The 13,322-nt window shown below is 43.4% G+C and overlaps 1 protein-coding gene across 3 annotated transcripts in view; it reads left to right on the top strand.

Annotated features, from left to right (window-relative positions):
- The window catches only part of NF1 (neurofibromin 1), a 175,617-nt gene that overhangs the window by 13,741 nt on the left and 148,554 nt on the right, over positions 1 to 13,322 (top strand). For all 3 annotated transcript variants that reach the window (XM_035139245.2, XM_035139246.2, XM_035139244.2), the window contains exons 2-9: positions 676 to 819; positions 3,157 to 3,240; positions 5,231 to 5,421; positions 7,657 to 7,763; positions 9,987 to 10,054; positions 10,706 to 10,781; positions 11,612 to 11,769; positions 12,887 to 13,060. In XM_035139245.2, the coding sequence (XP_034995136.1) occupies positions 676 to 819; positions 3,157 to 3,240; positions 5,231 to 5,421; positions 7,657 to 7,763; positions 9,987 to 10,054; positions 10,706 to 10,781; positions 11,612 to 11,769; positions 12,887 to 13,060 (1,002 nt within the window). The remainder of the gene's footprint in view (positions 1 to 675; positions 820 to 3,156; positions 3,241 to 5,230; positions 5,422 to 7,656; positions 7,764 to 9,986; positions 10,055 to 10,705; positions 10,782 to 11,611; positions 11,770 to 12,886; positions 13,061 to 13,322) is intronic.

The raw sequence follows: 13,322 nt of genomic DNA, 5'->3' as shown, positions 1-13,322 counted from the left end.
TTCCTTTTCCTTTGCTCTTACTTTCTTTGCCCACTACCTTTCCCTCTTCTACCTTTACCCTGTCCCGTCCCTGCTTTCTCGGTCTTTTTTCTTTTCTCCATCCTTTGTTCATATGTCTACTTCCTCCTCCCCCCTTGGTCCTATGCCCTTCTCCTCACCCACACCCCACTCCCTTCTCTTTCTCTCTTACCCTTTCTTTCCCTTTTCGATACCTTATAATTTTGATACGTGTAAAATACAACTGAATGTTCTTGGATTGGTTCGAAGATGTTGTGTAATGTTTTAACAAATTCTTAAATAAAATCTTTAAAAAAAAAAAAAGAGGGCAAGTTTGGACCTTTTAGTTAAAGCATATTAAAAGCTTCTGAGCATCTCCTCCTGCTACTGCAGTAGGAGGAGAGGAAAGTGAGAGAGCATGCAAGCCCAGGAGAAATTTAGGCTCATTCATGGTCAAGTGTTGTATCTGAACCTGAACATTCACATACACTTCCCATGCTTGTTAAAATGGGGGTGGTGGGGAAGAGCTGAAAACTGGCACCATGTTGGTTTTTGGCATACCCAAAGAGCTCTGCATGAAAAGTTAAAGAAAAAAGCCTTCAGTGTAATACACTGGAGCTCTGGAAGTTTTCTTCTAAGTGAATGCTTACTGTTTTTCTTTCTCCCCCTCACCTGCAGCTTCCAATCAAAGCTAGTCAACAGAATACCCACACTAAAGTCAGCACGGAACATAACAAGGAATGTCTCATCAATATTTCAAAGTACAAGTTTTCCTTGGTTATCAGTGGCCTCACCAATATATTAAAAAATGTTAACAATATGGTAAGTGCTATTCTCTTGCCTTTAAGAGGCTTATTGTAGGTGGGGAAAGCAGGAGATGAAGGAACCATAGGTTAGGAAGGGAATATGTGTGTTTGCTTGCCCAGTTACCAGTGGATATTGGATGCCAGTGGTTCCGTTGGTACTTGATAAACATATTGATTTCTTATATGCAATGCTGCTGATTAAAAATGCTCCCCTCCATAGTTGGAAATAGCAAGCTTCTTTAAAACAAGATCAAACCAGGTAAGTCCTGTTTTGTGTGTAACCAGGACAAATGATGTTGGCCCAGTTTGGACAATTGCAGCTGCCCTTATGAAGCCAAGATCTGCACAGACATGGGAACCCTTTGCATGAGCTGTGGTTAAAACAGGAAGCCTCTAACTAGCCATGCATTCCCATTACATTTGGAACAAACCAGGTTTTTAGACCATGGTCTGAAATTGACTATTTTAGGTAATTCTGAAACTTGTGACCATAGTTTCCAGTATGGACAAAACAGGAAATTGTGGTTAATTAGAGACATCCTGATTCAATTGCAGATTGCAGTGGCTTTTTTTTGGGGGGGGGGTAAAAAGCCAAGCACGGCCATTGTTTGCTATTGTCTATGTGAAGGGGCAAGCTATGGCACACATTAAGTGGTTTAGTGAACATGGTGAGGCCTGAATAACAGGATGCCATTTATCTTCCCATGTTCAGTCTTGTATCTGTTGGGAGTTAGCCCTTTCTCTCATCAGAACTATAGCTCAAAGTTTTAACATCATGCAACTTCCCTGCCACCCACCCACTGTCTAGTCCTGAGGGATATGCCCTTTAATTTTAACATTATTGATGCTCTCTGGCGTTGACCATGCTTGCTGGGGCTGATAGGAGATGTAGTTCAGCAACATCTGGAGGGCCAGATGTTTCACTAGGGAACTGATGCCTCCTCGTTTTATCTCTTTTGAATGTTGTGGGTTTGACTGGTTTGCATACCCCAAAGTCCAAGTTCTGTTCCCAAGGTAATCTGAATCCTGTGTTTGGAATAAAACCTGTATGCATAGGGTTTTCATGTGCTTTAGGATGGTTTTACAGAGAACATGACTGACTGGGTCAGGAGAGGAAAGGGAATGAGGAAGGTATAGAGAATACCTGCGTTTAAACTGTGAAGCCCTGTTTGATTTCTTCCACAAATGTAGCTCTCCACCTTCCCCCCACCCAGTGAGGGGAAGTAGAAGCACAGTGGATAAGGGCTTTCTGGTCCTGGCATCCCCTGCCTTGCGGGGGGGGGGCTACAATATTTTTTGCTAACCACATCTCTCCTGATTATTTGTTTATTATATTTGCTGACTTGGTGCATATTTTTATTTTCTAGTACAGGTAGTGACCATTTTGGGTGGGGGTTCTGTTCCTTGCCCCTGCATGTGCACCCTGTCCCCCACATTCTGCCCTCTTCCAGGTCCAAAATCACCCACGCATCAGTTGGACATGCACAAAATGGTCGCTGCCTGAATACAAATACTATTTGTCAATTTTGGGGTTGTATTTTCTGGTTCTAAGTTTGCAACTGTCCAGCGACCTTGGTTGATGGGTGGTATAGAAATGTCTCGATTGAATAAATTAACCTCAAGGGCTCCAGATCTTGCTGAAGTTTTCAAGAAACAAAATAATTTTCTGGTCTCCTGATGCTCATCTGGGAAACATTGCACTGTATCCAGCTAATTTATTCTCATAGTAGGCCCACTGAAATTTATAGGCCTACGTTAGTCATGCACATTAATTTAAATGGGTCTACTCAGAGTAGGGGGATGCGGGTGGCACTGTGGGTTAAACCACAGAGCCTAGGGCTTGCCGATCAGAAGGTCAGCGGTTCGAATCCCCGCGCCGGGGTGAGTTCCCGTTGCTCGGTCCCAGCTCCTGCCAACCTAGCAGTTTGAAAGCACGTCAAAGTGCAAGTAGATAAATAGGTACCGCTACAGCAGGAAGGTCAACGGCGTTTCTGTGTGCTGCTCTGGTTCGCCAGAAGCAGCTTTGTCATGCTGGCCACATGACCTGGAAGCTGCCAATAACACGAGATGAGCGGCACAACCCCAGTCGGTCATGACTTGACCTAATGGCCAGGGGTCCCTTTACCTTTACCCTGAGTAGGACTAACACTGAATGCAACATGTTGGGTGGTATTCAGCTAATTTTTACTCAGAGTAGACCCACTGAATTCAATGGCCATGACTAAGTTAGACCTATTAATTTCAGTGGGTCTACTTAACTGAATACCACCCACTGTGTGGGATGATGGGAAGCAAATACATTTTTGTAATGAGACCTTAATTGGTTTCCTGTGTTCTACCTCCCCCACCCCAGAGAATATTTGGAGAAGCTGCTGAAAAGAACTTGTATCTTTCTCAGCTGATTATATTGGATACACTGGAAAAATGTCTTGCTGGGGTGAGTAGCCTGCTTAACAACTAGTTGCCGTTGCATATTAATTCTACATAGACAATCTAACTGTGAAGATGTGTGAAATGTCTGTCTTCTGAAATAGTCATGTTCTTCCTGATAATATGTCAGATTTGTAAAAAGTCACTCGCCTGTTATGCTTGAGAAGTGGTCTCCAAATGCACTTGAACTATGGTGCGTTTTAACTTCTTTATACCAAATAAATTTAATTAAAATAATATAGAAGTGACTTCCAAGCAATCAAGGATTATTTTTTTGTAAACGGATGGTTTCATACTGTTTCAGTGCTACAAACAACTGTCTACTCTAGAAAATGTAGACAAGTGGGCTAATAGCATTTTCGTGGCAGCAATTTGCAGGGTGGAGAGCCAAGTGCTGCAGCTGATTGCTGACGTTTGTTTGCCTTTTTGCCGAATGCATCAGGAAATGGATGCAACTTTCTTTGTAACTAATTCCTGAATGCGTGTGCTTTTTTTTTTTTAAAAAAAAATGTGACTAATTCTGGAAAGGAAAATTAGGTTGGACTTGAAAAGCAAACTTGAAGATTTTGGTATCTTTGGCTCTAAAAATTGCATCAAAAATGGGTATTGATGCACCTTGGTACACGAAAAAGAAAAAAGAAGGAACTTTTGTGTTTTACTTGTGGCTCAGCCGTTGCAAAGAAATAAGACCTTTTCACTTTAAAAGTTAAAATGTTTAAACATAAGTCCACCTGAGATCTCCTGTGGTTTTCTTTCAGTTTGGCTTAGTTTTGTACACAGATAATGGAGCTGACTCTCTGGCTGCTAAAGATGACTTTTGCAGGTGCTTCCTAGTTTACATTAGTTAACTTTGTCTAAACTTCCATTGGGAATGCAGTCCTGAGGTTTCCAGAAAAGTGATCCTATTTTCACTTAACTCTGTTCCTGGAGGCTGTCTGCTTTTTTCCTCTTTTACAACCTTGGGAATGCAGTTAGTGGTTTAGCTCTTTCTGCAAAGCTGTAAAGCCAAACTTGGGCTCTGGTGAAATCTAAGAGTCTTTGTTTATTCCTGAGGGTTTCCTTCACACAGTTCCAAGCTTAGTGTAATGAGATCATCTGAAAGCTGCTTGTGATTCCCCATACTGGTTTTAAAAGATCGCTTTCCAAGCCATTGCAGACGGAATAGTTCATAGTTTGTCATTTGACACCTGTGTAAAGATACTTACAGACAATCTATAAATGCAGTCATGAGACCCGCAGCATGTTCCTGTCCTCCTCTGAGCAGCAAAGCATTGGATCAAGCACGCTACTCCCCTTCTCTGGACTGTGTGCAGGGTCCACCCTCCTTCCCACTGCCCCCCCTCCGTAGTCTCTGCAGGCCTTTAGAGGCTGTCTGGGTCAGTGGCTATGAGTGTTGCAGAGGTACTTGTTAAGGACCATTCAGGCCATTTGCCTATGCCTCGATCTGAAGAAGGGTCATTCCTCACAGCAAGGTGTGATGGGCAAGATAGAGCTGAAGGACATCTATTTAAAGTTGCATAGTTTTACGACAGGGGAAAAAAATAAGTAACAAAATACAGTTAAAATTGATAGGAAACATTAAACTATGGAGCTAAAATCAGTTTAAAAGTCTAAACTAAGATATAGGGGTGCCACCACTGAAAAGACCCTTTTCCTGGTTGCTCACCCCATTAATTGCTTACAGGCAGAAAAGCGCTTCTGATGCAGATTTTGAGGCACAGGCAGGTTCAAGAGGAGGAAGGTGGCCAAGGAAAAGGATAGAGAGCTGCTTCTGCAGGACATAACAAAAGGATTGCCGCGACCTTTCCCCCAGCCACATTAAGGGTCATTATAACACCCTGGTGTAAGTTATTGTGACAGATGTGGCTGGTTCATTCTTGTTTACAAAATACTGTGATAGCTTGTGAGTGGAGCAGATTTCCTGGGTTACTAACAATGGGGGAAGAGAACTGTGAAAACGCTTCAGGCAGGCAGTCACATACAAACTGTCCTCATAGCAACCAAAGGACACTATGAGGCTCGATGAGACGATGCTGGTCAAGCAGTTGTTGCCGGAGATCTGTCACTTTATCCACACCTACCGTGAAGGGAATCAACACGCAGCAGAGCTTCGCAATTCTGCCTCTGGAGTTCTCTTTTCTCTCAGCTGCAACAATTTCAACGCTGTCTTCAGCCGCATCTCCACCAGGTGAGTGAGTGAAAGATGCTACTTTCTCCATCGTTCCTAGAAGGCCCATTTAATAATAATAATAATAATTTTATTATTTATACCCCGCCCATCTGGCTGGGTTCCCCCAGCCATTCCCCATTTAAAATCTTGTCAACGTTTTCTGACCCCAGTCAGCCTCTGTCATGTATAAATATCAATACAGCTCAAGGAAGGTTAAAAACAGTGTGGTTGATTGAGCTTCCAAGTGTAAAGTCTCTTCTGACCTAGTATGGTTTATTTCTACTCCTTCCTTCTACTTGTGGGGTGTTGGGTCATCTCTTTGAACCTAGGTGTATGTTAATAATTTTGATTCATTTAGAAGGCTTTGCATCAAGTCAGACCTAAAGAATTGTCAGCGAACGAAGCTGAAGATGGGTATTTCATTAGTAGGACAAATTAAGAGTTCTGTGGTAGCATGGCTCAGTCCCTGACATAAGAGAATCTTTCTGCTCAAGACCCTCAAGAACGGCTGCCACTCAGAGGAGACAATGTTGGTCTAATTGGGCAAATCATTTAAGGTATAAGGCAGCTTCCTATGTTCTGCTATGTGGATTTTGGATCCAGAAGTGGAGAGCGTAGGAGCAACATCAGTCTCTAATGAGCAGGTAGAAAGTCCTGCATTTAAAGGGTACCTCAACTAAATTTTACGGGCCTTTTCATAACCTCTGTTTCAAGGAGTTGTTCTTGGCAGCCAGCTCTGGAGGATGTGGGTTTTCTCTTTTTTGCTAAATGTCTTGATGGAGAGTGGTTGCATACAGAACGGGAGACACTGCATTTCCTTTATGGGGAATAGTCAGAAACAATTAAATATAAACCTCTCCTTGAAGTAACTTCTGAGTGTTGTTCGGTCTTATATTTCCTGTTCTTGGCTGCGTGGACCTGGGAGGGGATCATGAAAGAGAGAAATCGTTTCAAATGATGTTCTTGCTCAGAAATTAATTTAAACATTTGGCCATTCATTGCTTGTCCCTATGGGTTATTTGACCGGGGGGGGGGGGGGAGGGGATGTTCAGTGGTTCAGGCAGTTAGTGTTGTGGGTCCTGTGACCCATGCTTTTGAATTCCTGGCACATTCCCATGTCATCATGCCAGAGTTAAGCCTTTCTCCACATAGATGAAATGAAGAGCTCCCTTGATGGTTGGCGCTGGAAGTTACGTCTCATGTCGTGCACACACACCTGTTGATTTAAGACCGAGCAAAGCAGTTTCTCAGCTTGCGCTCAACACATGATTTAGTTATTAGTTGCATGTGGGCCAAAGTGCTGAATCACCAAGAGTGTGGTGTGGGCGGGAGAAGAATCTGTGAGATGCACTTAAGACTTCATGGCTAATTGAATTCATTAGGGTCAAGGCAAGGGAGGGCAGTGAGGCACCATGGGGGTTGGTTTGTTTTTTGACAGAATAGGCTGTGAAGCTGCAAATGACTTCACAATCAGCTCAGGTGAAGTCCTCTAGCATATTAAGGTGGACTTCAAATGCACATGGACACGTGGCCCCCTCAGGCTCGTGCATTAAAAAATTAATAACACAATTTGCTAAATTAATAACATGATTTGGATATTAGCTAGCACAGGCTTGCCTATACTGCTTTTGTCCCCTGGCCTCATAAAAAAAGCCTGTTTCAGGGACTTAATGCACGAGTGATTTTTTTTTTGCATGGCCAAGGGAGTAAGTATGTACTCCCACATGTTTAATGTTAATGTCTGATGTAAGCACTACCAGTGGACACTTATCTTGCATGATTTCTGCACCTTAAGAAGGGGGCAAGGGAGGCGGCAGGAATCTGGATTTAAGCATGTAGGCAGCACCTTCCTCACATGATGCAATATCCATGGTGAATAACCATCTTAACCTGACCATGTCAATGTCATATGGGGGGGGGAATCAAAATAGTTCTGTGGAATCCTCGTACTTTTAACATGGTTTTATTTCTTGTGGGCTGCTCTGAGAACTCTGCTCTCAGGTAAACTATAAATCCTATCAAACAGCTAAGGAAATAAAACTAATGATCAGTGTGGAAATTGAATGAAAAGGAAGTGTTGGATCTTGGCAAGTTCTGAATCTTTAAAATCCAAAGCATGTCTGTGTCGCCTTTGTGCATTTGACCAATTCTGGCTGCCCTAAACAACTGAGTGCATTGTCATTTCACATTCTCCCCTCTCCCTCCATTATGTCAAAAGTCCATCCATTTTGAGAAGCTGCTTGTTTTTCGCAGATTGCAGGAACTGACTGTGTGCTCTGAAGACAATGCTGATGTTCATGACATTGAACTCTTACAGTACATCAGTGTCGACTGTGCTAAACTAAAGCGTATACTGCAAGGTAAGTGATGAACCTTTTGATAGTTCCTAATGAGAGGGGTGATTCCGTCCTCACATATCTAAAAGGGCATCCTGTTGAAATGAGTGGGTCTTGCTCCTAAGTATATATCCTTAAGGACAGAGTGCTACAGTTCCTCCTATTGATCTAGCTCAGTGATGGCCAAACTCGGCCCTCCAGCTGTTTTGGGACTACAGTTCCCATCATCCCTGACCACTGGTCCTGTTAGCTAGGGGTGATGGGAGTTGTAGTTCCAAAACAGCTGGAGGGCCAAGTTTGGCCTTCACTGAAGATTCTAGCTTGACTAATGATTGCCTGTGCATAAGCATTGTCTAGATCAGTGTTTCTCAACCAGTGTGCCTCCAGATGTTTTGGGACTACAACTCCCATCATCCCTAGCTAGCAGGACCAGTGGTCAGGAATGATGGGAGTTGTAGTCCCAAAACATCTGGAGGCACATTGGTTGAGAAACACTGGTCTAGATGTTGTTTGTGGTTTGTTGAAATGTGAGCTTTGCCAAAGCACCAAGGCAATTTACAATTAAAATATTAATACAAACAAATGGTGCGAAATATTCTCAGGCCTGCTTCAGCAGCTGTTGGTACTATCACCTTGGCTTTTAGTCGCCCTGGCTTCTGCCTTCTTTCAGGGCACACAGTTTTTAGTTTCTATTACCTGGGGGTGGGGATGTTTGTTGTATGCTATTTTTGTATTGCTTTCTATTATTTGTTTGTTTTATTTTTATTTGACACTAGCTGGCCAAGCCACGCGTTGCTGTGGCTCATCCCTGTGATTCCCCCCACCCTGTCCCGATCCATGACCTATCCCATCCCCTCCTGCCCCTAACCCACACCCAGGTGAGTCCCCACCTCCATTCGGGCCTAGTTTGTAAAGGCAAGCCTCCATTCGGCCTAGTACAGGCATCCCCAAACTTCGGCCCTCCAGATGTTTTGGACTACAATTCCCACCATCCCTGACCACTGGTCCTCTTAGCTAGGGATCATGGGAGTTGTAGGCCAAAACATCTGGAGGGCCGCAATTTGGGGATGTCTGGCCTAGTAGCTGCAGTACCAGTGTAGCCTCCGAGAGGGCCAATGTTTTCTAGCTGTAGTACCAGTGTAGCTGCCGCTAGAGGGCGCTGTGTTGTACTCTTCTGCCTTCTATTTCCCAGCTTCCCCAGCCCTTTGATTTCAGGGTTCCAAACCAGTGGATTTTACCTGGTTTTTGTGGCACAGGTGTGACATGTGGCCAATCTATGTGCATGTAAACACTTGCCTATACCCATGTGACATTGTGGGCAAATTTGACCGCGATTGGGCAAGCGGTTTGGGAGAATGCCGTAAACTATATATATATATATATATATATATATATATATATATATTATTCATTTGCCACTTGATTTGTAAGAAAACCTCTAAGTGGTTTGCAGAAACCTAAAAGCGGTTTACAAATAATCTTTGCTAGCCTCCCTACAGCTACGGCTTGCACATGAGGGAGAAAATTTGCAGGTAACTGTATGATGCCTGCAAATTTGTCTGTGCTGGGTAGGTAGTGGTTTTGAGGATGTATCAAGAATATGGCACAAAGGCAAGTGCCATGATTCCAGTAAAATCTGCATTCTCTCTTTTGCCACCTCCTGATTTCAGTTTTTGCTCCCCCCCACCTCATGATTTCAGTTTTTGCTTTTTCAGTTAGTTTGGCCCTGATATTTACTTTTTTAAGTTGATGGGTATGTTAGTAGTATTACCCTCCTGTTAACAGCTGGTTGGAGTTGGGGAGATTCTTGGACTGAGATGAAAAAGAAGTCCACTCCCGGCTGAGGTGCAGTTCAGGAGTTTCCTGGCTGCTGCTTTTGTTATAAAAGTTTATTACTTTTTTTTCCCACCCCACCTTTTCATTTTTAGTGCTCAAGATGGCTTGCATCAAATTAAAATATCAGTAAAATAAAATAAATCTCAAACACAGAGGAATAAAAGAACAGATAAAACACATGTTTAAGGAAATTAAAGCTAGCTGATTTTAAGGACAAATGGAGAATCTTTAGGTGCAAAATGTGCCTGGCGCTCTGCTAATTCCGAACCCTGATTTGAAGTACAAAAATAATGGGTCATAACGCAGCACTTGCCGCTTGGGTGGCTGTTTAGGTGATTCTCAGACAGTTTTCATAGCATTATTGTCATCTTGCACATTGTAGGAGTGGATTTTTTTTTCTTGTTTTCACAGAAACGGCCTTTAAATTTAAAGCCCTCAAGAAAGTAGCACAACTGGCGGTTATCAACAGTCTTGAAAAGGCAAGTTTCCCCCTGGCTTGTAAGTCTTCAGAAGCTGCAAGAGTGTAGGGGTCTGCTCATAGGTTGTTGCGGGGTTTTGTGGTACTGGAGTGCATACCAAGTACTCTTTCTGCTGGAAGGGGAGAGCCCGAATCACGCCGTGCAAAACTATTGAAAAACCTTTGTTTTTTGTTTCTCAGAAGAGCATCCCCACAGCTGGATCACACTAAGGACTCACCTAGTCTGTCTTCCTCTTTGTCCCCAGTAACCAGCCAAATACCTCTTCAGGGAAGCCCACAAGGAGGGCATGGACACAATAGTCCTCTCTTGGTATTATTCCCTAAGCAACTGGTATTCAGAAGCATAGAGTCTCTTATCTTGGAGTTAGCATACAGCCATTGTGACTAGTAGGCATTGATAGCCATATTTCCCCACAAATTTTGTCTGCAGCTCAGTTTCAGAGCATCTGCTTTGCATGCAAGTACACTCCCCAGCATCTCCAGGTAGGGCCGCACAAGACTATGTAGTCTGTAGCAATTGAAGTGGCTCTGAGAGCTTTGCCAGGTGAAACTGGAAAGGTGACGACTGTATTGCTCGTCACCGTTGCTCCTGAACAAAATAAATTCCGTGAACTAACTCTGCTTTTATGACCCGTGTGCCGATATTCCGCAGGCATTTTGGAACTGGGTGGAAAACTATCCGGACGAGTTTACTAAGCTGTACCAGACACCGCAGACAGATCTGGCGGGTAAGACATCACCAGAAGTTGGATTGTATAACTTATAAACTGGTGTGGGCTCCAATTAAGCACTATTTGCCTCAACTGTTGCCTGATTTCAGAGGTCACCAACTTCAGTATGGAGGAGAGAAGGAGTTGCATTTCTCCTCCTCCTTTTTCCACTCCAGCAGATTGAGGGCAGGCCTATATTGCTGGCAAACTTCAGTGGTCGACTTATTTCCTGCAAAATCCCATTTGGGTCCTAGGGTTCTTCCCGTAGCAGAAAATGTCTATATATGCAGAAAGCTAATATATGAAAGGGAATAGGTATTCTTGATAGGTAGCTTGGTATTTGGGGAGTTCCTTATGAGGAGAGCATTCAAGTGTGCTTTTGTGATCTGAAGCTTGAAATGTCCAAGAAGAGTTGTACCATGTGTTCGATTAAATATCTAGCCTGCCCGTGATAGAACATGGTCAAATACTCATTTCTGTATTAAAAACATTGCTGAAATGAAATCCTGCATTTGACAACGGATAAGAACATAATAAGAGCCTCCTGGGTCAGGCAAATGGCCCATCCAGACCAGCATCCTCTTCTCACAGTGGCCAGGTGCCTGTGGGAAACCTTTCAAGCAGGACCTGAGCGCCACAACCCTGTCCCCACTTGCATTTCCCAGCTACTGTACTGGTTTTGAGAAGCATACTGCCTCCAACCCGAGGTGCTTTCCCTTTCAACAGCAGTGTTATCACAGTGCTATGAAATACCATTCCGGTGGTAAACGTGGGAGGTATTTCAGCTTTTGCACCTCGGCCTACCCAGAAGTAACTGCATGTGTTGTCTCCTCCTGCCTCCGCCGCAGATTGCGCAGAGAAGCTGTTTGATTTGGTGGATGGATTTGCCGAAAGCACAAAACGCAAGGCGGCTGTTTGGCCCTTGCAAATAATCCTCCTCGTCCTGTGTCCAGAAATCATCCAAAACATTAACAAGGATGGGGTGGAGGAGAACAAAATAAACAAGGTAAAGGGAGCTGCAATGCCATCTCTGGCTGGTGCCAGTCCGGCTTTCATATATGCATATAGATAATTTAAAAATAAATAAATAAATAAGCAAGCATGTTGATTAAGAGGCTGGACTGGAACTTCTCTTTCTCTCTCGTTACATGCAAAGAATTTGCACATGATTCTTCCTTGAATCGAAGAGCTTGAATGCAAATGCTTAAAAGCCTTTTGCTTCATTATTCTCCCTTTTTAAATTTTCCTGCAACTAGGGAAAATATGCCACTTCACTGATCTAGTACTGGTGTCTGAGAGGCCCCAGTTGAGTCACGGTTTTTAAAATCTAATGAGATGCTTTAAAATCTGCATTGGGACTGCTGTATCTTCCTAATGGAAGGAGTGCTCCCCCAAGGAAGAAAATTTCCTAGCGCATAGCAAAGTAGCACATGGGAGAGAATGCTAGGCTAGGACCGTTTGCTCTGACATTCTAGTTTTCTGTATGCAGGGAACGTTATCCATGAAGGGGCATTCTGCCCTCTCAGCCTTCTGAAGTGGGTAAAGTCCAGACACAGATTGACTGTCTTGCTGAGAACTAGGTTATAGACAGTGGCGTCAATTTTGTGTGTGCTTGAAAAAGAGAGAGAGTTAAGGATTATTCCCTCTAGTACTGTGGTATAATAATATAAAGATGGTTCTAGGCATTGGTTATGGCCTTAATATGATAAAGCACAGACTACACAAAAACTAATGCTGGTTTCTCATCATGTTCATTTATATGCTGCTTTCCCACATAATGCTCGAAGTGGCTGACAAAACCAACAAGCAAATCAACATGCAAGTGCAACAGAAGCAACAAGCATTTCACAATGTAATATGCAAATCCACATTAGCAACCAGCATGGGGAAAGGGTTCTAGGTGCCTTCCACCTCAGGAGCAGTCTTTGCAGGAAGGAGTCTGCCAAGGCCCTGGTCTCTGAGGCCAGGTGGAAGGAAGTCAGGCAGAGAAGCAGGAACCGAGTCTTGCAGTACTGTCCTCAAGGCAGATCAGTGTCTGATCTGGAATTTGAGCCCGAGTATCTCAGGATGGAGTTATAAGTTCTTTTCTCTTTCTGACCAATTTTGTGTTTTGAATCCTGCAGAAGCTATTTTTGGACAACCTCAGGAAGGCACTTTCAGGCCACAGTGGAAGCAGACAGTTGACAGAAAGTGCTGCCATTGCTTGCGTTAAGTTGTGCAAAGCATCGACCTACATCAGCTGGGAAGACAACTCTGTCATTTTCCTTCTAGTTCAATCCATGGTGGTAGATCTGAAGGTAAAAAGAAAATAAATGAATAGAGGAGAATCAAATTTTGTAGTGCTGGGTTTGTGTGTATTTTAGCTTAGGATTTTGAACTGTTAAGTGAAACTTTCATGGCTCATCATTGCAAAGAGTGGTTAAGAGAAGCTTCACCATGGCTTTGTGGGAGGTCTGAATTGACAACTTCTATTTAACAGAAACTGCTTCACCTGGAAATGGGAGTGAGCTTGAAGCTGTGGGAAGAAATGGAAGCAGAGCTATAGTTTACATATTGGAC

This window comes from Zootoca vivipara, chromosome 15, assembly GCF_963506605.1.
Source record: "Zootoca vivipara chromosome 15, rZooViv1.1, whole genome shotgun sequence".
NCBI lineage: Eukaryota > Metazoa > Chordata > Lepidosauria > Squamata > Lacertidae > Zootoca > Zootoca vivipara.
This window is presented reverse-complemented; position numbering and strand designations above follow the sequence as displayed.